The sequence below is a fragment of the Polyodon spathula genome, chromosome 13, assembly GCF_017654505.1.
Source record: "Polyodon spathula isolate WHYD16114869_AA chromosome 13, ASM1765450v1, whole genome shotgun sequence".
Taxonomy (NCBI): Eukaryota; Metazoa; Chordata; class Actinopteri; order Acipenseriformes; family Polyodontidae; genus Polyodon; species Polyodon spathula.
In genome coordinates this window covers 25761905-25785683 of record NC_054546.1, presented here as the reverse complement: position 1 = coordinate 25785683, position 23779 = coordinate 25761905, and the positions used below count along the sequence as shown (strand labels likewise).

The 23779-nt window shown below is 49.7% G+C and overlaps 1 protein-coding gene across 17 annotated transcripts in view; it reads left to right on the top strand.

The window, feature by feature from the left end:
* LOC121325764 (calsyntenin-3-like) overlaps positions 1 to 23779 on the top strand; it is a 133883-nt gene that overhangs the window by 5677 nt on the left and 104427 nt on the right. For all 17 annotated transcript variants that reach the window (XM_041268746.1, XM_041268737.1, XM_041268740.1 and 14 more), the window contains exons 4-7: positions 17922 to 18044; positions 21257 to 21458; positions 21589 to 21797; positions 22581 to 22730. In XM_041268746.1, coding sequence (XP_041124680.1) covers positions 17922 to 18044; positions 21257 to 21458; positions 21589 to 21797; positions 22581 to 22730 — 684 coding nt within the window. The remainder of the gene's footprint in view (positions 1 to 17921; positions 18045 to 21256; positions 21459 to 21588; positions 21798 to 22580; positions 22731 to 23779) is intronic.

The following is a 23779-nucleotide window of genomic DNA, read 5'->3' as shown; positions in this document are numbered from 1 at the left end:
GATTGGCAATGCAGACATACAGACAGTGGCACTCCAGTGTTAATGAAGACAGACAGGCAGTGGCACTGCAATGGTAATGCACAGACAGGCCTTTTTTTGTAGCTTCCGCACATTGTCTAAATTAAGACATTTCTGAGTCAACATAAAGTCCTAGGTCTTTTTCATAGATCCCTTCTTTAATTTCAGTATCTCTGTAACAAAGTGCCCGCCCCTGTGTATATTATCTGTTATGTGTTGCGTGTGGTGTGTTTAAATGTTGGTGTATAGACATTGGTACACGGGATATAAACGGGTCTGTGTAACACGAGTGTTTAAAAATGTATATGTGTATTTAGGCACGAGGATTGCACAGCACTTCACGTGCAAGTAAAATGTAGTAATATGTGAGCACGGGGAATTGCACTTTATTAATTCACGTGCTGGGATTCAAGTGAATAATTAATTGGTAATTGAATCCCAGCACAATAGTATATATAGATGCACGTTGTCACATACTGGTGGTTGGGTGTTCGGTGAGCGGAGAACGGGATTGGAGACGGAGGAAATAAGGAAAGTAGTAGTAGTAGTAATAATAATAACAACAACAACAACAACAAAGTATCCGCTCACCGTGTTTGTCAGTGTCTGTCCGTGCACCGTTGTGTTAAGTTTAGTCTGTTTTCGTTTGTCTATTTATTTTGGCGTAGAGTGCCGTGTCCTGTGTGTTTCGTGTTTGTTAAACCTTTTATTTTGTATTAAACCGGCGCCAACAGGCGTCTTCATCATTTCATTTCATCCGTCCTGTGTTTTGTATATTTTATTACCTTTCCTGGTTCTGACGCCGCCCACTTCGGCCGTCTCTGTGACACGTGGTGTCCTGCGTGGGATAACAGCGCCTCCAAGCGTCAGACCAGGAGAGGTGTTTTGTCAAAAAAAAAAAAAAACCACAGCAACAACAAAAAAAAAATAAAACATGGAAGGCTGGGACTGGAGAGATGGCTGCCAGGACCTGGAGGAGTTCCTCGGTGGTCTGGAGGACCAGGGCTGGTGCCTTGCCTGTGGGGAGTTTGGGCACCCGGTGGTGCGCTGCCCCTACCAGGAAGGAGAGGAGGAACTGCCGCAGGAGAGGAAGGTGAGGAGGTGGCAGAGAAGGGGAAAGGGGAAGAGGAAGGCAGAGGTCCCACCGCTGTCTCCACAGCCGCACCAGTCTCCTGCAAGGGAGGAAGAGCCGCACCAGTCCCCTGCAAGTGAGGGAGAGCCGCACCAGTCCCCTGTATCAAGGGGAGACTACACACCGCTCCCACCTCCACCACCAGGAGACTACACGCCGCTCCCACCTCCACCGGCAGGCGCAGAGCAGCAGGAGCTGCCTCTGCCTCCGCCACCTCCACCGGCAGCAGAGCAGCAGGAGCTGCCTCTGCCTCCGCCACCTCCACCGGCAGCAGAGCAGCAGGAGCTGCCTCTGCCTCCGCCACCTCCACCGGCAGGGGGAGAGCAGCAGGAGCTGCCTCTGCCTCCGCCACCTCCACCGGCAGGGGGAGAGCAGCAGGAGCTGCCTCTGCCTCCGCCACCTCCACCGGCAGGGGCAGAGCAGCAGGAGCTGTCTCTGCCTCCGCCACCTCCACCGGCAGGGAGGAGAGCAGCAGGAGCTGCCTCTGCCTCCGCCACCTCCACCGGCAGGGGGAGAGCAGCAGGAGCTGCCTCTGCCTCCGCCACCTCCACCGGCAGGGGGAGAGCAGCAGGAGCTGCCTCTGCCTCCGCCACCTCCACCGGCAGGGGGAGAGCAGCAGGAGCTGCCTCTGCCTCCGCCACCTCCACCGGCAGGGGGAGAGCAGCAGGAGCTGCCTCTGCCTCCGCCACCTCCACCGGCAGGGGGAGAGCAGCAGGAGCTGCCTCTGCCTCCGCCACCAGCAGAGGGTGAATGCCTGCTGGGTCCCTGTCCACCAGCAGAGGGTGAATGCCTGCTGGGTCCCTGTCCACCAGCAGAGGGTGAATGCCTGCTGGTATCACTTCCCCCACCAGCAGAGGGTGAATGCCTGCTGGTATCACTTCCCCCACCAGCAGAGGGTGAATGCCTGCTGGTATCACTTCCCCCACCATCACGAGGAGAGGAGCTGGAGCTGCCTCTGCCTCCACCTCCATCAGGGGGAGAGGAGCAGGAGCTGCCTCTCCCTGCACCACAAGGGCCAGGACTAGATGCTGGCGGTCCTCAGCAGCCCTTGCATAGGCTGCTGAGGGAAGCACGGGGAAGAACCTCCCGGCTGCAGTGGCCGAAAAGAGGGCCAACACCCGCACCCCAGCTTGTCCTGACTGCCAGCCTCGCTTCGCCCAAGGATGCCAGCCTCGCTTCGCCCAAGGATGCCAGCCTCGCTTCGCCCAAGGATGCCAGCCTCGCTTCGCCCAAGGATGCCAGCCTCGCTTCGCCCAAGGATGCCAGCCTCGCTTCGCCCAAGGATGCCAGCCTCGCTTCGCCCAAGGATGCCAGCCTCGCTTCGCCCAAGGATGCCAGCCTCGCTTCGCCCAAGGTTGCCCGCGCTCTGCATCGCCCGGGGTTGCCCGCCGCTGGGGTTGCCCGCCGCTCTGCATCGCCCGGGGTTGCCCGCCGCTCTGCATCGCCCGGGGTTGCCCGCCGCTCTGCATCGCCCGGGGTTGCCCGCCGCTCTGCATCGCCCGGGGTTGCCCGCCGCTCTGCATCGCCCGGGGTTGCCCGCCGCTCTGCATCGCCCGGGGTTGCCCGCCGCTCTGCATCGCCTGGGGTTGCCCGCCGCTCTGCATCGCCTGGGGTTGCCCGCCGCTCCGCATCACAGCCGGAAGTACTGTGGCCGGAACCCCACGAAGGGGAGCTGCCGGCCATGAAGAAGGGGGAGGAGGTCTGGAGACCGCCAACCCCAGCAGCAGTTTCGCTGCCGGAGAAGGGGGAGGAGGTCTGGAGACAGCCAACCCCAGCAGCAGTTTCGCTGCCGGAGAAGGGGGAGGAGGTCTGGAGACCGCCAACCCCAGCAGCAGTTTCGCTGCCGGAGAAGGGGGAGGAGGTCTGGAGACCGCCAACCCCAGCAGCAGTTTCGCTGCCGGAGAAGGGGGAGGAGGTCTGGAGACCGCCAACCCCAGCAGCAGTTTCGCTGCCGGAGGAGGGGGAGGAGGTCTGGAGACCGCCAACCCCAGCAGCAGTTTCGCTGCCGGAGAAGGGGGAGGAGGTCTGGAGACCGCCAACCCCAGCAGCAGTTTCTCCGCCGGAGATCGTGGGGGAGGTCCGGAGACCTGCTCCCTCTGCAGTTTCTTCCCTGCAGGAAGAACGGTGGTTGAAGCCCCACCAAGGGGAGCTGCCGGCGCCGAAGAAGGGGGAAGGTCGGGAGACCACACCCCAAGCAGCCTTTCCGCTGCTAGGACTACCCTGGCAGGAGAATGCTACCCCGCTGACAGCATTACGACCGGTGGGCCCCTGGAAGCCTCTGGTCCTGGCCAAGGACTTTGGGCGGGACTTTTGGGCTTTTAAGGGGGGAGGTGGCCATTGAGGCCATGTGTGCTTTGCACAGGAGGGGGTATATGTAACAAAGTGCCCGCCCCTGTGTATATTATCTGTTATGTGTTGCGTGTGGTGTGTTTAAATGTTGGTGTATAGACATTGGTACACGGGATATAAACGGGTCTGTGTAACACGAGTGTTTAAAATGTATATGTGTATTTAGGCACGAGGATTGCACAGCACTTCACGTGCAAGTAAAATGTAGTAATATGTGAGCACGGGGAATTGCACTTTATTAATTCACGTGCTGGGATTCAAGTGAATAATTAATTGGTAATTGAATCCCAGCACAATAGTATATATAGATGCACGTTGTCACATACTGGTGGTTGGGTGTTCGGTGAGCGGAGAACGGGATTGGAGACGGAGGAAATAAGGAAAGTAGTAGTAGTAGTAATAATAATAACAACAACAACAACAACAAAGTATCCGCTCACCGTGTTTGTCAGTGTCTGTCCGTGCACCGTTGTGTTAAGTTTAGTCTGTTTTCGTTTGTCTATTTATTTTGGCGTAGAGTGCCGTGTCCTGTGTGTTTCGTGTTTGTTAAACCTTTTATTTTGCATTAAACCGGCGCCAACAGGCGTCTTCATCATTTCATTTCATCCGTCCTGTGTTTTGTATATTTTATTACCTTTCCTGGTTCTGACGCCGCCCACTTCGGCCGTCTCTGTGACAATCTCCTATATGATATTTAGAATGCACATTTTTATTGCCTACATGCGGTACCTTACACTTACAGTTCTGAATCTTGTCTAGATTATTTTGAATAACCTTTGCTGCTGCAACAGTGTTTGCCACTCCTCCTATTTTTGTGTCATCTGCAAATTTAACAAGTTTGCTTACTATCTGTGACAGACTGGCCGGGGGTGACGTCAGGCCAGATGCGGGAACCAAAACAAAGACACTGCAGATATGGTGCAAATGGCGCTTGCACCGTTTTATTTTAAATAACAAAAATAAAATAAATATTTAAACAGAAAACACTGCGCACAGAGCAAAATAAATATTCAAACCAAAAACAAATCACAAACACAACAAAATCCATATAGGTCAGACTGGGCAATCGCCTTCACTGATCCTGTCTTTGTTTTTAGTTTCGTTTCCAATCACCTCGCTCTCCCTCATTGTGTTGTTCGTGATTGAAGCAATAATTTTATTGAATTTAGTGATGAAAGCTATAGCAAATTTACATGAGCAATATATTATATTTCCAATGACAGAACACATTACAAGCCATCGTATAGAGCAATGTTTTTTGCTAAAGCAGGTTTTCCAGCTGTAGTAGGTGCTGTAGACCTCACGCCAATAAATTCACCAGAGGACGATAGTGCTGAAATCTTTCAGAATCGTAAAGGTTTTTTTTCAATCAATGATTAAATCATTGTAACAGAGCTAATCATTACCAACATAGTCACTCGATGACCTGTTTTGTTTGTGCCAAGTTCGAAAATAAGGAGATTGGAGGTTTATTGTTAGGTGACAATAGCTACCCTTCTAGGCACTATTTAATGACCCCAATTTTAAACCCTGCAACTGGTCCTGAAAGATGTTTTAACATTGTACAGACGAGAAATGTTGTCGAACAGACATTCTGAGTTCTTAAAAAGAGATTTCCATGTTTAGCATTTGGACTTCGTGTTAAATTGGAACGGTCACTTGTGATCATAGGTACATGTGCAGTTTTGCATAATTTCAGTAGACTAGCGGGGCTTCGGGATTTTGAAACAGACGCACCTCTTGATGACCCCGTCCCCTCTGTGCACGAAAGGCATCAAGGTGGAAATGCGATGAAACAACAGCTTCTAGCAGTTTTTCAGCAGTTAAACACTGGTAAAATAGCCTAACTGATTACTATTTCACCACAAGTAGATACCAGTGGATTTTAACTATTGCAGTAGTGATTTATTGGGGCGGTATTTATTATAACATAACAATTACGTTCAACAGTAGAAAAAACAAAAAAACAAAACAGATGTAAGATATAATGGTTAAGTGTATTTATTATTCTGTACACACTGGTGTACCTTTTATCCCTTCCCATTCCTATTCAATGCAGCTATCTGTAACATTAATTTCTCCTCTTTCAATGCGTAGAGACGCATTTTCAATGTGTGCTCTTTGTGAGCCATCTCCAGGAGGACTGGGCCAGGGTCAGCTGATTCCCTTCTTCGGTTTGTTACAGATGGCGAAGTGACAGTGGGCAAGCCTTGTTCTACCGGAGGCGAGCTAGTGGCTGAGCTAGTAGCAGTACAGACAGCGGCGTCAGGAGCCAGTTATCTTGCAGATCGTCAACTACCTAAGAAAATGTGTTGTAAATAAATAAATGTTTTTAGTTAATTCAGTTCTTGATTGGTTATTCTAGTTATTAACTCGAACATAAATGAGATAATCAGCAGATGGACTTGCTGTCTAGGTAAATAATAATATTTAGTTGTAAATGTATAATCTAGGCTATATTGATACAGAATATAATAAATGTTTTTTTGTTTGTTTTCTACAACTGTTGAAACAGGCATCATCATCATATGGATTTGGTAGACTATCAAGTTGTTGGGGCAAAAAATTAGCAAATCTCTTTGAGTTGCTATCTGTTGCTGTCTGGGGAAGTCCATTGGAAGTCACATGTTGCTCCCGTTTCTCCCTGGAAACCTCTTTCTTTTTGCTTTAGTCTTTAAACATTTCTATATCTTATAGATCTTTATAGATCTCGATGTGTGCAATCTACCCTTAGACATTTAACCTCCTCTTTGAACGTTCTCTTGCTGTTGTAATATTGGAAAAACATTTTGGAATTGGTTTTAGCCCCCTTAGCAATGTTCATTTCTATCTCTCTCTTGGCCTTTCTAACTTCCTTTTTGACTTGCGTTTACAGTTCCGAATACTCTTTCTGTGTTCTTTGTTTTTGGTCCCTTTTAAAAGCTCTGTAAAGTGCCTTTTTTCGCTGAATATTTTTTTAATTGATCTATTAAACCATTTTGACAATTTGGTTTTAGTTTTAGATTTGTCTACTTTTGGGATTTAATTGCTTTTTGCCTCTAGTACTACATTTTTAAAAAATAGCCATCCTTTTTCTGTGGATGTTTTCTCTATTTTACTCCAATCTACTTCTGTTAGTCTCTGTTTCATACCTTCATAGTTTGCCTTTCTAAAATTGTAAACCTTAGCTTTAGTTTTAGTTATTCTATCTTCGTTATTTGAAAAGACTAAATCAAGGCATGCCTCCCCTCAAGTCGGTGCCTTGACAAATTGTGTTAGGAAGCAGTCATTTGTCATTTCCACCATTTTGTTCCACACCGGGTTTTCCCATTTCATATGGGGGAAGTTGAAATCCCCCATTAGTATGGCTTCTTCTTTGCTACATGCAATTCTAATGTCATTGTATAACAGATTATTTTGCTTAAATAATGGGATGGCAGTGGGGACAGTGAGGCTGGTAGAATAGGATGGCAGTGGGTACGGTGATCCTGGTAGAATGGGATGGCAGTGGGGACGTTGAGGCTGGTAGAATGGATTGGCAGTGGGGACGGTGAGGCTGGTAGAATGGGATGGCAGTGGGTACGGTGATCCTGGTAGAATGGGATGGCATTGGGGACTGTGAGGCTGGTAGAATGGGATGGCAGTGGGGACGTTGAGGCCGGTAGAATGGGATGGCAGTGGGGACTGTGAGGCTTGTAGAATGGGAAGGCAGTGGGGATAGTGAAGCTGGTAGAAAGGGTATGGCTGTGGGGACGGTTATGCTGGTAGAATGGGGAGGTAGTGTGGACGGTGAGGCTGGTAGAATGGGATTGCAGTGGGGACGTTGAGGCTGGTAGAATGGGAAGGCAGTGGGGACGATGAGGCAGGTAGAATGGGATGGCAGTGGGGATGGTGAGGCTGGTAGAATGGGAAGGCAGTGGGGATGATGAGGCTGGTAGAATGGAGCCACAGAACTGTGAGGCTGGTCGAATTGGATGGCAGTGGGGATGGTGAAGCTGGTAGAATGGGGAGGCATTGGGTACGGTGAGGGTTGTAGAATGGGACGGCAGTTGGGACGGTGAAGCTGGTAGAATGGGATGGCAGTGGGGACGTTGAGGCCGGTAGAATGGGGAGGCAGTCGAGACGGTGAGGCTAGTAGAATGGGAAGGCAGTGGGGATGAAGAGTTTGGTAGAATGGGAAGGCAGTGGGGACGGTGAAGCTGGTAGAATGGGACCACAGTGGGGACAGTGAGGATGGTAGAATAGGATGGCAGTGTGTATGGTGATCCTGGTAGAATGGGATGGCAGTGGGGACGTTGAGGCTGGTAGAATGGATTGGCAGTGGGGACGGTGAGGCTGGTAGAATGGGATGGCAGTGGGTACGGTGATCCTGGTAGAATGGGATGGCATTGGGGACTGTGAGGCTGGTAGAATGGGATGGCAGTGGGGACGTTGAGGCTGGTAGAATGGGATGGCAGTGGGGAAATTGAGGCTGGTAGAATGGGATGGCAGTGGGGAAATTGAGGCCGGTAGAATGGGATGGCAGTGGGGACTGTGAGGCTTGTAGAATGGGAAGGCAGTGGGGATAGTGAAGCTGGTAGAAAGGGTATGGCTGTGGGGACGGTTATGCTGGTAGAATGGGGAGGTAGTGTGGACGGTGAGGCTGGTAGAATGGGATTGCAGTGGGGACGGTGAGGCTGGTAGAATAGGATGGCAGTGGGTACGGTGATCCTGGTAGAATGCGATGGCAGTGGGGACGTTGAGACTGGTAGAATGGATTGGCAGTGGGGACGGTGAGGCTGGTAGAATGGGATGGCAGTGGGTACGGTGATCCTGGTAGAATGGGATGGCATTGGGGACTGTGAGGCTGTTAGAATGGGATTGCAGTGGGGACGGTGAGGCTGGTAGAATGGGAAGGCAGTGGGGATGATGAGGCAGGTAGAATGGGATGGCAGTGGGGATGGTGAGGCTGGTAGAATGGGAAGGCAGTGGGGATGATGAGGCTGGTAGAATGGAGCCACAGAACTGTGAGGCTGGTCGAATTGGATGGCAGTGGGGATGGTGAAGCTGGTAGAATGGGGAGGCATTGGGTACGGTGAGGGTTGTAGAATGGGACGGCAGTTGGGACGGTGAAGCTGGTAGAATGGGATGGCAGTGGGGACGTTGAGGCCGGTAGAATGGGGAGGCAGTCGAGACGGTGAGGCTAGTAGAATGGGACCACAGTGGGGACTGAGGCTGGTAGAATGGGACGGCAGTGGGGACGGTGAGGATGGTAAATGGGACGGCAGTGGGGACGGTGAGGATGGTAAATGGGACGGCAGTGGGGATGGTGACGCTGCTAGAATGGGATGGTAGTGGAAACGGTGAAGCTGGTAGAATGGGACGGCAGTGGGGACGGTGTGGCTGGTAGAAATGGACGGCAGTGGGTACGGTGATCCTGGTAGAATTGGATAGCAGTGGGGACGTTGAGGCTGATAGAATGGGACAGCAGTGGGGACGGTGAAGCTGGTAGAGTGGGACGGTAGTGGGGACACTGTCACTGCTAGAATGGGATGGTAGTGGGGACGGTGAAGCTGGTAGAATGGGATGGTAGTTGGTACGGTGATCCTGGTAGAATGTGATGGCAGTGGGGATGTAGAGGCTGGTAGAATGGGTTGGTAGTGGGTATGGTGACGCTGCTAGAATGGGATGGTAGTGGGGACGGTGAAGCTGGTAGAATGGGACGGTGAGGCTGGTAGAATGGGACGGTAGTGGGTACGTTGAAGCTGGTAGAATGGGACAGTGAGGCTGGTAGAATGGGACGGCAGTGGGGTCTGTGGGGCTAGTAGAATGGGAGGGCAATGGGGACGGTAAGGCTGGTAGAATGGGGCCACGGTGGGGACGGTGAGGCTCGTAGAATGGGAAGGCAGTGGGGATGGTGAGGCTGGTAGAATGTGATGGAAGTGGGGATGGTGAGGCTTTTAGAATGGTGAGACAGTGGAGACGGTGAGGCTAGTAGATTGGGATGGCAGTGGGGACGATGAGGCTGGTAGTATGGGACGGCAGTGGGGACGGTGAAGCTGGTAGAATGGGATGGCAGTGGGGACGTTGAGGCCGGTAGAATGGGATGGCAGTGGGGACTGTGAGGCTTGTAGAATGGGATGGCAGTGGGGATAGTGAAGCTGGTAGAAAGGGTATGGGTGTGGGGACAGTTATGCTGGTGAGGCTGGTGGAATGGGATTGCAGTGGGGATGGTGAGGCTGGTAGAATGGGACTGCCTTGGTTCTGTGAGGCTGGTAGAATGGGATGATAGAGGGGAAGGTGAGGCTGGTGGAATGAGGCAGCAGTGGACACTTTGAGGCTTGTATAATGGGATGGTAATGGGGACGGTAAGACTGGTAGGATCGGGGTAACAGTGGTGACTCTGAGGCTGGTAGAATAGGATGATAGTGGGGACGGTGAGGCTATTAGAATGGGAAGGCAGTGGAGACGATGAGGCTGGTAGAATGGGATGGCAGTGGGGACAGTGAGACTAGCAGAATGGGATGGCAGTTGAAACGAGACTGTTTCAGGAACGTGTTGACCCGGAAGGTAAACGAGGTGGCAGTTGCAATCTATAGATGCAGCTGAATTCATTTACCAAGGGATCATGTGGGGTAGCATAAAAGTGGCCTGAGAAACGCTAATCTTTTCCTTCACTTGGGGTTTGCGCTTTAAACCTGGATGGACTCAGAGTTGCAGTAGAAACCACAGAGTAGTATTCGTGAGTGTTTGTTTGTTTTGTGTGTTAGTAATTGTCTTGTTTGTTGTATCACTAGACGGCTAAACATGTTCCGGAGCTGTCGCTTTTGGGCCAGCACAAGCCGGAACTGCACTACACGAACTGTCACCTAATAACCTGTTATCACCCACCATGAGCACTACTACACGCACCCGGGACTGGTGACCGTGTTTTAATATTGTTGGGAGGATAATGTTTAATGTTTGGGACTGTAAACCCATTTGTTTGGCGCCGCGCATTACACGTTGTTTATTGTCGGAGCATTTTTCTTTTGTTGGTCACCAGACCCGGGTTACAATTAAAACCACTTTCCTACCGGATTACAATTGTTTGTGATTTCTTTTGCACCACATCACCTCTACACCTGTTCACAATCACCGGTCAAATTTCCACACATGGTGTCGGAACACAGGATGGATCGCAACGCACTGGCGGAGGTGCTGGAGGCTCTGGAACACAGATGGGAAGTAGAGGAGAGAAGCAGGGAGGAGCGCTATACTGCGCTTATTGAGCGGCTAGGGCTGGCAATGTCCACAGCACCATGTTATGTTGGCACCGAAGGCTTGGGCGATGAAGATGTCACCGGAGGATGACCTGGAGGCGTACTTGGTGGCATTCGAATAGCAGATAACTGTGAGGACTCCCTAGCTTCTGCCTGGGTTTGGATAATGTCGGCAGCCGACCCCTACCTCTCTCTCCTCCAACACCATCCCCACCAACCGTCCAGGGACCCAGACCCCCAAGACCGCCGACTCCAATGGGCCCCCTTGCCTCCCCCCCATGGAGACCAAGTTTTGCCCCCAGCTAGGGATAGAGGTGCTGCCCCTGCCACGTTGCAGTACTAGCAGCGGGACAAATTCTTTACCCGTTCCCTCTGTTCCCCCGATTTGCTTTAGGTACCACCAACAAGGACATATGGCCAGGTCATGCCCCGCTGCCATGGAATGTGACGTGGCAGTGTGGTAATTGGGCACCTGAAATAGGTAAGCGTGGGGAAAATGGTCGGGAGGGGCCTTGTATGACTGATGTGGTTTTAGGTAATGTGAACACCCGCGCATTAGTGGACACGGGTTGTGAGCATACCTTAATTCGGACAGCTCTCCTGGGCATTGTGTCATGGCGGCCACGAGGTCAGCATCTTTGAGACAAGGCTGGGGTCTGGTGGGAAAGTGTTTGAATGGTAACAAACGCCAGTCAAAGGGAGTTGGAACGCAGTGTGACCGAGAGGGCGAGGTTACTGGGCCAACCAGGGCAGATACTACTCCGGCCCCTCTCAATATACCGGACATGTAGTACTCAAGTGCGGACATAGTGTGGGGCCAACACAATGACCCGTCACTAGTGCACGCTTGGGGGCAGGTCCGGTCTATTGAAGGTAAGGATTTTGATGGCGCTGGGGCTCTAGTATATCCACATTTCAGTATCAAGGGGCGATTGCTGAATAGAGCAAATCTAGCAGCAGGCACAGGACATCCTGTAACACGATTATTGGTTCCCCCATCTTGTTGGACTGAGGTCATGAGGCTGGCGCATGGTATCCCTTTTGCAGGGCACCTCGGAGCTGAGAAGACGAGGGAGCAGATATCGCCCCGATTTTCTGTTGGTTAGGTCTTCATACTGATGTGTCGAGATATGTAGCCACAAGCCCACACTGCCAGCAAGTAGTGCTGGGTCAAGTGCACCCCGCCCCTTTTGTTCCACTGCTGATTATTTCCACCCCCTTTAAACGCATTGCAATGAACATAGTGGGCCCTTTGCTACCTTCTGACTCGTACATATATATTAGTAGTGGTAGATTATGCAATGCGATACCCAGGGGCAGTTCCATTGAGATCCACTAGCGCCGCTGCAATAGCCAACGAATTAATACAGATTATGGCAAGAGTAGGGATCCCCAAAGAGATTTTGACTGATAATGGAACCAATTTTCTGTCTAACACGCTACACCAGGTGTATAAAATATTAAAAATACGTCCCATTAGGATGTCTGTTTATCATCCACAGACGGACAGTTTGGTGGAACGCTTTAATCAGACCTTGAAGTCGATGCTGAGACAGTTTGTAACATTGGGCATCGCTTCTTCCCTACCTCCTTTTCGCAGTGAGAGAGGTGCCGCAGAGTTCGACAGGGTTCTCCGCCTTAGAGCTCCTGTATGGCCGACGGCGTCGCAGCATCCTCGATCTGTTGAGAGAGGGGTGGGAGGAGCACAAAGGCTCGTCCAAAAATGTAGTGAAGCATGTGCTCCTACTAAGAGATCGCCTAGATTTGGTCTGTCATTTGGCCCAGGACAACCTCAGATCGGCTCAGCACCGGCAACAGCAGCATTACAACAAAAATGCACTAATTCGAACCTTTCGACCAGGAGACAAGGTAATGCTGCTACTTCCCTCATCAGAATCAAAATTGTGTGCTAAATGGCAGGGGCCCTATGAAGTGATTCGGGCTATAGGGAATGTGAATTATGAAATTAGACAGTCTGATCGCCATAATACCGGATCCCAGAAAGTCGACAAAGTGGCGTTCGCAAAGAGGTATGGGACATGCTTGAGCTTGGGGTGATTGAGCCTTCCAGGAGCGAGTGGTGCAGTCCTACTGTCATAGTGGCCAAGAAGGATGGCACCAACCGCTTCTGCGTAGATTTCAGAAAGGTAAACTCTTTTGCCAAGTTTGATGCATACCCCATGCCTCGGGTCGTGGAACGTCTAGATAGATTTGGAAAAGCGAGGTTTATCTCCACTCTGGACCTGACGAAGGGATACTGGCAGATCACCTTAACCTGCAGCTCCAGAGAGAAAACTGCATTTTCAACACCAGAAGGGCTGTTTCACTTTAAAACCATGCCATTTGGGCTACATGGTGCGCCCACTGCCTTTCAGAGACTGATGGACCAGGTTTTACGCCTGAATATGCAGCAGCGTATATTGATGACGTTTTTATTTACAGCTCCACCTGGCAAGAGAATTTGGCTAGGATTGCAGCCATCCTTCAGTTTCTAAGGGCAGCCCAGCTGACAGCTAACTTGAGGAAATATGTGTTTGCCAAAAAAGAAATCAATATTTGGGATTTTTAATGGGGAATGGAAGGGTGAGACCCGTAGTCACCAAAATCCAGACTTTGGTTGACACAGCGATCCCCAAAACCAAGGCTCAGGTGAGGTCACTACTGGGATTAGCTGGTTATTACCGCTGCTTTATCCCAGAGTATGCCACAGTGGTTAACCCGTTAGTTGACGTCACCAAAAAGAGTGCTCCAAATTTAATTAAGTGGTCAGCTGAGTGTCGGGGCATTTTATGTGATTAAGCGTAGACTTTGCCAGTCTTCCACTCTTATCACACCAGATTTCACCAAGAGATTCTTCCTCCACACCGACACATCGGATGTAGGTTTGGGTGCTGTCTTGTCCCAAAAGGTAGTTGGAGTAGAAAACCTGATACTGTACATCAGCAAAAAGAGGCTACCTCTGGAACGCAGCTACTCCGTAGTCGAAAATTAATGTTTGGCCATTAAATGGGTGTAGTCTCCTGGCGACGGAGGTGGGAGTGGGGTGTTGTCTCCTGGCGATGGAGGTGGGAGCGGCTTGTAGTCTAGCCTTGTTACAGGGGACTGGTGCGGCTCTCCTTCACTTGCAGGGGACTGGTGCGGCTCTCCCTCCTGCTCTGAAGACAGCGGTGGGACCTTCCCTCTGCTCCTCGAGACAGCTCATCTCCCTCTGGCTCTGGAGGCAAAACCAGTAGGCATTCTTCCTCTGCTGGTGGAGATGGGTGCTGCAAGTAGTCTCCCTTTAGCCCAGTGATCCTCACTGGGCTAAAGGGAGACTACTTGCAGCACCCAGGTAGGCGTGGCTCCTCCCACTTGGAATGCAACCTGCTGGGGCAGTCCCATATCAGCAGCCAAGTAATTGATCACCACGGCTGCCGGTTTCACGAAGGGCACTGGGTAGAAATGTTGTTCCCAGCATTCCCAACGTTCCCCATCTCTGGCCCACAGTAGGTCAACAACCAGTGGGAAGTCCTCCCCGCTCCACTCCGGATCCGACACCCAGTCCAGCATCTCCTCAGAGGACGGGAAAGGCTCTGTCTTCTCCCTCCTGGACTCTAGTTCCTCCTCCTCCTCCTCCTCCTCCTGCAGTCGTTGCTGCCGCTTTCCTCCTGCTTCTCCCCATTTCTTTATTATTATCTTTTTTTTTTTTTTTTTTTTTGTAATCTAAAAAACTGCGGTCCCTGCTCTGGTCTCTGTCTAGGAGGCGCTGGTAATCCCGATTCTCACACGACGTGTCACAAAGACGGCTGCAGTGGGTGACGTCAGATCAGAAACAGGGACCGACTCAGAACACAGGTTTTGGAATGGTGAAGGCACTGATGCACAGTTTAATAATTAAATAGACAGAAAGTAAATGAAAGGTTTGTAACAAAAACAGCACACGGCACGTGAGGCCAAAATAAGTAGACAAACAAAACGTGTAGACACTAACAAAACAGGGTGGCCGAACGCTACACAAAACAAGTACGGTGCTGGTGCTTCCAGCACTCGTAGCAATTGATATTTATAATTATGCTTCTCCTATCTCTCCCCCGTTCTCCACTCCAGAACACACAACCCAGAGTGAATGAAAACATGCTGCTTTTATGCAGCTGTACCGAGACTCGATTTCTAATCAGTCATTCAATTGGAGTCACGGTACAACTGCACGTGAATTAATAAAGTGCAATTCCCCGTGCTCACATGTTATTACATTTTACTTGTACGTGAAGTGCTGGGCAATCCTCATGCCTAAATACAAACATTTTATACACTCGTGTTACACAGACCCATTTATATCCCGCGTACCAATGACTATACACCAACATTAACACACAACACAAAATACACACAGGGGCGGGCACTTTGCCACAACCCCTCATTAATATCATAGAGATACAGCTGCTTGGAGATTTAACACTCAAACTCAAATCAAGCTGAGTGTGTTTTTCTTACAGTCTTTTCTGTGTCAGGTCTTACATACAAAGTGTGCAAGAGAAAGCACACTACCAACTCGATTAGTGGGAGACACTGAACTCTTAGAAGCACATCATAAGTCATTAAATCTAAATAAAATGTAAAAAAAAAAAAGATGAAAAGCTGATGTTTATGTATGGAATCTGTTTTTGTAGACCCTGTTGTGGTTTAAACGTTTCGAATGCTCTGTTGCTGCATTGTGAGTGCAGGTAAATAAAGCATAGTACAGAAGGGAGCAGTCTGCGTGGGATTGTTTACATATCTGTCCGGGGGTGCCCACACCCCATCCAGTTGGGAAGAAAGTTATTGAGGACTTTCTTTACCACGAGTTATTGAGTTATTGTCAGACTCTGTATGTCTCTAAGTCATTGATGTGTTTCTGTCTCTGTGTAATAAAGGTAATAAAGCAGGCAGAGAAAAACAAAACAGGCGTGTGTTTGAGGATATTCGGAGCAACAAGAGAACATTTACTAGAATACAATTATATAGCAAGTGTGTCAGGTCAAAGAGAAAAGAAAGTAAAGTTAGAGAGCTTCTTTTAATGTAAAGTTGTATGTTCTGTATTAATTACATTATAGTTTCATGAACCCAGTTGCACTTTATGAACATTAATAACGCTTGTGTTTAATAAGGATTTCATATAAACAACTTGACTGTAAAGAATGACAGGGCTGTGAGTGACACTGGCACTGCAGGACCCCTCTGTGTGCTTGATTCTAATGAATGGCATAGCTGTGAGTGACACTGGCACTGCAGGACCCCTCGGGGTGGTTGACTCTAAAGAATGACAGTGCTGTGAGCGACACTGGCACTGCAGGACCCCTCGGGGTGGTTGACTCTAAAGAATGACAGTGCTGTGAGTGACACTGGCACTGCAGGACCCCTCGGGGTGCTTGACGCTAGGGAATGACAGTGCTGTGAGTGACATTGGCACTGCAAGACACCGCGGGGTGCTTGACTGTAAAGAATGACAGGGCTGTGAGTGACACTGGCACTGCAGGACTCCGCGGGGTGCTTGAGTCTAAGGAATGGCAGTGCTGTTAGTGACACTGGCACTGCAGGACCCCGCGGAGTGCTTGACGCTAGGGAATGACAGTGCTGTTAGTGACACTGGCACTGCAGGACCCCGCGGAGTGCTTGACTCTAAAGAATGACAGTGCTGTGAGTGACAGTGGCTCTGCAGGACCCCTTGGGGTGCTTGACGCTAAGGAATGACAGTGCTGTGAGCGACACTGGCACTGCAGGACCCCTTGGGGTGCTTGACTCTAAGGAATGACATGGCTGTGAGTGACACTGGCACTGCAGGACCCCTCGGGGTGCTTGACGCTAAGGAATGACAGTGCTGTGAGCGACACTTGCACTGCAGGACGCCTTGGGGTGCTTGACTCTAAGGAATGACATGGCTGTGAGTGACACTGGCACTGCAGGACCCCTCGGGGTGCTTGACGCTAAGGAATGACAGTGCTGTGAGCGACACTGGCACTGCAGGCCCCCTTGGGGTGCTGACTCTAAGGAATGGCACGGCTGTGAGTGACACTGGCACTGCAGGACCCCTCGGGGTGCTTGACGCTAAGGAAAGACAGTGCTGTGAGTGACACTGGCACTGCAGGACCCCTTGGGGGTGCTTGACTCTAAGGAATGACATGGCTGTGAGTGACACTGGCACTGCAGGACCCCTTGGGTTGCTTGACTCTAAGGAATGACACGGCTGTGAGTGACACTGGCACTGCAGGACCCCTCGGGGTACTTGACTGTAAGGAATGACACGGCTGTGAGTGACACTGGCACTGCAGGACCCCTCGGGGTGCTTGACTGTAAGGAATGACACAGCTGTGAGTGACACTGGCACTGCAGGACCCCTCGGGGTGCTTGACTCTAAATCCTCTAAATTCATTACATTAATACAATATCATAGCTTTCTGCATTCAGTGTCTTCGGAGCACTTGCTCTTCTTTTAGGTCCAAACAGGGGGCACTTTGTACCTTTACATTACATTGCATACATTATCCATGTCATCCTCTAAAATCACCTCAGTCCCTAGTAGCTGATTGGGCTCATCATCATTAGTATAGTCAGAGTCACTCCACCCACAGCAGACCCTTTTATTGTAGCACTGAGCCTGTTTGAATTGGGTTCCCATCTCCGTTAGAACTCTTTGAAACAGGCAGAACCACTTTAGACAGAAGATACTCAATCCGATCACATCAACCTGTCACAGATCTCTGTGTGGTGATGTCAGGCCAGGAAACAGACAACAGCACTGTTTTGCCATGTTGCAAAACAGTGAACAATAAAATAACACATTTTTTACACACACAATACATTCAAATAATAATAATACAAAACCATACAATGCACACAGGGGCGGGGTGTATCTCATCACAGAACCCTTTCGATTTTTGCACGGAGGTATATTAGTTAGGTTGCATAACATTCATCCTAACAGCCTTCATGGCTATTTTGTTATGTTTGCTTGGAACAATAAAAATAGTCAAAGTTTAAAACACCGTCACAAATGCCCCTCTTTTCAGAAAAGCTTTGATATTCAGGGCATGTCTCTGTCTGTGTCTGTCTCTGTGTGTGACTGTCTCTCTGAGTGTGTGTCGGTCTCTCTGTCTGTCTCTCTTTCTCTGTGTCTGTGTTTGTATCTCTGTGTGTCTTTTTGTGTGTCTGACTGTCTTGTCTGCTCTGATCATCTCTCTCCTCAGCCAATAAGCACAAGCCATGGATTGAGACGGAGTACCAGGGGATTGTGATGGAGAATGACAACACTGTGCTGCTGAACCCACCTCTGTTTGCCCTGGACAAGGACGCACCCCTGCACTACGCAGGTAAGAAACCCTCCCTCACCCTGCACTGCACAGGTAAGAACCCTGCCCCCTCCCTCACCCTGCACTACAGAGGTAAGTGCCCCGCCCCCTCCCTCACCCTGCACTACACAGGTAAGAGCCCTGCCCCCTCCCTCACCCTGCACTACAGAGGTAAGTGCCCCGCCCCCTCCCTCACCCTGCACTACACAGGTAAGAACCCAGCCCCCTCCCTCACCCTGCTCTAAACAGGTAAGAACCCCGCCCCCTCCTTCACCCTGCGCTTCATAGGTAAGAACCCCGCTCCCTCCCTCACCCCGCGCTTCATAGGTAAGAGCCCCTCCCTCACCCTGCACTACACAGATAAGAGCCCTGCCCCCTCCCTCACCCTGCACTAGACAGGTAAGAACCTCGTCCCTTCCCTCACCCTGTCCTATACAGGTAAGAGCCCTCCTCTCGCCTCATTGTGCTTCACACCCAAGCTTTAATGTGGTGGAGGGCAGAAAGAGATTATTCTGACCCTGCAGCTGAGACTGGTGAACACAGAGCTTTCTAAACTGTTCAACTTCTTTAAAAAGTCCTCTTGTTCCAAAAGATTCTGCAATCCCTGGCACAGTTTTGAACGACTTTTCTTTGTCTGGATCCCCCAGCATCGTTAACTCCATCTGAAAGCCTGGGCTTACCCAGTTGTTGTGGAAGGGAAAGTTGAGAGTTTGTCTCTGCAGAGACTGCCCTGGCAGAGGCTGAATCAATAGGATTGTCTCCCTGTGTCTTCATGCCATTCTGGTTGAAACATGCTGTAGTTCAGCAAACTCCCGCTTCCACAGCACTGTATGTCTTCCAGACACCACCGCTTCTGCCTCTGTGGTTTGTCTGCTGTTTTGCTGACCCTCATTTTTGGCTGGGGAATCTTTAGATTGTGCTTGGCAATACAGTAATTCATTGCGTTAATCATCATGTCTCAGTACATGTATTTGTTCTGCTATTCATTTGATAGATTCCAGTGTTCCAATAGCACTGCATACACACTGGAGCCCTCTGGCTCCCCCTTTCACAAGGTCCAGATATACTATAGCTTCACAGACACACCGGGTCTGTCCTGCCACTTCTTTAGTGCATTTAAAAAGCCCAACCGTCTTTGCGCTTGTCTTGCTGTAACAGTGCTGTCATGCTGAAGTGTTAGTAGCATCTCCAGGTAGCGCAGTGTAAGCAGAACAAACCCGTGAGACTGGCACTGTCCAAACAGACCAGCTAGTGTGGCACAGACATGCAATACTGCACACCACTTCCACGCAGACAAACACAGATCATCACATGTTCTTACACTCGGGAGATTCTCCCATAGTAACTGAAATGTCCTGAACAAGACGCAACTCCCGGCCCCCCTCTTGCAGGGTCCAGTGAATGGGTATTACAGTGATCCAACAGGACTCCTGACTTGCACACCTTACAAGAGACCATCGGAGCAATCACCCAGTCCACATTCCAGAAGCACATTCAATCACAATCGGACGCATTGTAAAATCCCACTTTACAGTCTGCAGGTTACATGGAATGGTTCTAGCTGCAGTCAGTCTGAATGGGCTACCCCGAGCTTGTGAAACTACCTCTCCCTGAGTTGCATGAGTAAGATTTCCTCACCTCCTTTGGGCTGGAGTCTCATCGGTGTAGCCATTCCCTTTCATTGGGTCAGTGTCTGTCTGCTCTAGCAGCAGAGGAGTCCATCACAATTGTCATAGCTTCTAAAAGACATTCCTTTATGAGCAAGGAACTTGAATGACCCAAACCCCATTCGCTCCGCAGTTTTTGCAGGACATTAATGGGTAAACAGCCCAGCCCGGCAGTCTTTTTCATGCCTCGTGAAAGTGTGATCTTTCATGTTCCTTAAACTTTTCAGATGCTTTCCACCAGTTTGAAAAGCCATCCCTAACAAAAGTAAATTCATGTCTCACCTTCACTTACCAGTTCTTTTAATCATGAAAAGAACCTGATCACTTTCCTCCTTAACCATGGCTATTATAACATCCAACAAGACTTACATGACCTGCAGGAAAATTGTGGTCCTTTGATCGAAATAACTAATCCAGTGCCCCTGTATGGCGGAGATCACTGTGACTGGGATTGACCTCTGACTGGAGACTCATGTATAGGAATAGGGCAGCTTGTGTTTTTAGCATTGCTGTACAAAACAGCACCCATTAGCTGATTTTAGCAGGTGGTGCTGCGGAAGAATTTATAAACATACACTTACGAGTTTTAACTACTGACCAACTCTCGGGCAATTGCACTGACCGACTCTCGGGCAGTTGCACTGACAGATTCTCGGGCGATTGCACTGACCGACTCTCGGGCGATTTGCACTGACCGACTCGGGCGATTGCACTGACCGACTCTCGGGCGATTGCACTGACCGACTCGGGAGATTGCACTCACCGACTCTCGGGCGATTGCACTCACCGACTCGGGAGATTGCACTGACCGACTCTCGGGCGATTGCACTGACCGACTCGGGAGATTGAACTGACTAACTTGGGACGACCCCTTTATTGAATACAACTGAAATGTAATGACGGGCCGATTACGCAAAGAGGAGAAGAATGCTTCTCGGAGAGAGCAGTATTTTGTACAAGCTAGCTCTCTGGGTCTCAGTGTGCAGTCCGGTGTCATCGGAGTTTGAGATGACCTTGTTCCAGTTCTTGTGAATGTCATTGTCTTTGAAACACCTGACTATTCATTTATTTTACCATGGACTATATAAGTGTGTGTTTGACCTCCCTCTTCAGTTCACTGCCAAATACTGAAGGAGTGAATAAGTGAAGGACCCTCCAATCGGGCAACATAGGGATTTACTAGCAACATGGTGGAAAGGATCTTTGGACAAATGTTGTTGTTGCTATTGGGATGTACCTGTGCTGGCCCTGGCTGACACAAAGTGAATAAAATGACTCCCTGTCCTTCTCTCCCACTCCCTCTCCCTATCTCTCTCCCACACCCTCTCTCTGGCACTCTCCCATTCTCTCTACCTGCTTGTCCTACTCCCTCTCCCTGTCCCTCTCTCCCAATCCCTCCCTCTCTCCCTGCCACTCTCCCTGTCCCTCTCTCCCACTCCCTCTCTCCCACTCCCTCCCCTTTCCCACTCCCTCTCCCTTTTTCTCTCCCTCCCTGTCCCTTTCCCTCTCATTGTCCCTCTCACCCTCTACCTGCCCCCCCCCCCCCCCCCCCCCCCCCCTCCTCAGGTGAGGTGTGTGGATTCCGGGTGCACAGTGGGGGGAGCAGCGTCCCCTTCGAGGCTGTGGTGCTGGACAAGTCGACAGGGGAGGGTCTGATCCGCGCAAAGGAGCCGCTGGACTGCGAGGCCCAGAGGGAGCACAGCTTCACCATCCAGGCATACGACTGTGGAGAGGGGCCAGAGGGGACCAACAGCAAGAAATCACACAAGTGAGAGAGTGGGGAGATTAAGGGAGATACAGAGGAAAGGGGAGGGGGAGATTATGGCAGAGAGAGGAAGGGAGAGAGGAGGGAGAGAGGAGGGAGAGAGCACACCCTAAAGGCATACTCTCCCTCTCAGGGCCACAGTGCACGTGCGAGTGAATGACGTAAACGAGTTTGCCCCGGTGTTTCTGGAGCGCCTGTACCAGGTGTCGGTGAGCGAGGGCCGGCTTTACGACAGGATCCTCAGAGTGGAGGCCATCGATGCAGACTGCTCTCCGCAGTTCAGCCAGATCTGCTTCTACGAGATCCTCACTCCCAACATGCCCTTCACCATCGACAACGACGGTACTGACTTTGTTTGTGTGTGTGTATAAGTGTTTACGCGTGTGTGTGTGAGAGTGTGCAGGCAGGTATTTCTATCAATGTGCAGACAAAATTTGAGGAAATGTCCCCAGAAAGATAGTAACTCCTGAAAAAACAACGTTGTGGGGACGTCCCCATTTTGTAAAACACCGAAATATTTAGTTTGTTGTTGACTTTCACCCTGTGTGGAGTTTTGTCTGACTGGAGTTAGAAATGATAAATAAAAAAGTGAGAATTAAGTCCCCACAAATATAGAAATGCAAATATGTGTGTATGTGTGTGTGTGTCTCAGTGTCTGTTTGTTTGTCCAGAGGTTTCACTGCACTGTTAGTAATAATAATAATAATAATAATAATAATAATAATTATCATCTTTATTTTTAATGTAACGCCTTTCACAATAAAAATGAATAAAAACAGACAAATATTTATAAAAGAATGCAAGAAAAGCAGTACAAACAAAAGAAACACAGAACAGTAAAACAAGGCAGAGAATAAAAGGAACACCTGCCCTCTATATACATGGATTTTGAAATCTCTGTTCTGCAGCGGTACGTCCATTGCACTGCTGATAAACACTACAAACAATGCAGTTAGCATGAAAAACTACACTGCTAATAAAAACAGTAATACTGAAGACAAACACCTTGAAACAGACTTGTATTTTTAAATATTTTAATCGGTAGAGTAGGACTGTGATCAAAAAAGGAGTGAATACAGTTTCAAACTTTTTTCTCCCGTCTCTTCCCCCACCCCCCTCTCTCAGGTAACATTAAGAACTCTGAGGTTCTTGATTTCCGCAGGCAGCGGTTGTATCGCTTCTCCGTCACGGCGTACGACTGCGGCAAAAAGCGTGCGGTGCAAGACAGCGAGGTGCAGATCGAGGTGAAACCGACCTGCAAACCAGCCTGGACAGGTGAGATACAGACTGCAGAGAGGAGCAGTGGGAGTGGAGCTGTGGGGCAGTGGCCACGTTGGGAGGCTCGCAGACAGAGGGGGATAGTGGGCTGCATGTCATGTTGTAAGCACCAGTGGCCAGGGAGAGCAGGTAGGAGGAAGTGCTGAAGCAGCGGGGAGGGAGGGAGCTGATGATAGCTGCCAGCACAGTTACTGAAGGCTCCTTCAGGTCTGATAGCGACGGCAAGGGAGGCTTTACTGACTTCTTTCTCACCTCTGGGTCCTCTGCAAGCCAGAAATCAAAGGGAGCGTACAGTCTGAGTATTAAGGAGTCTTTTGAAAAAAAGGACGGGAAAGAGAGGGATTGTAGTAGAGGATTATTTCCCTGATTCTAAATTTTCAGTTCTGTATAATTTTTATTGAAGAAAGGCTCAGGCACTGAGAGCTTCTCAGCGATCAGGAGAGATTGAAGAACGTGTTCGGTAAACTCAGGGACGGTCCCTGTAAAGTCGATCGCAATGATTAGGAAAGGAAGAATGATCTTTTTTTATGTCTGTTTTTCTGTTTCCCCTTTCTGCTTTGTTCCACTTTTTAACCTCTCAATGAGTGAAATTTAAATCGGGAGTTTACAGAGATGCCAACTGCTATGGTTTGGCTGTAGCAGCTAGGGCTTTGAGGCTCTGCTACGGTGATACGGGCCAAGTTTAATTAGACTCGCATCAGTGCAACAAGACGGGTGCTTCTGTTTTGTTTTTGTTTTTTGTTTTTGTGCTTCTGTGTTAATGATGGTGTGAGTTTCCATGTTCACATTTTGAGAGGAGAGAGAAGCGCTCATAAGATGAGAATTTTTTTTTTTTTTTTAACTCTGTCAGAGAGTATTACACGGAGGCCAGTTCTTATATTGCCAGCAAATTGCCAATGCATGAGGAGCTCTTAAAACAGGCACAAGTGGCTGACATCAGTAAGAAGGCAAATGTCAAATCTGAATCTGTGATGTATTTTGTCAGAAGATTTGATTTGGTCTCAGTTGATAGGCTGGATCAATTGGAATTGGAAATTGGCAATCAA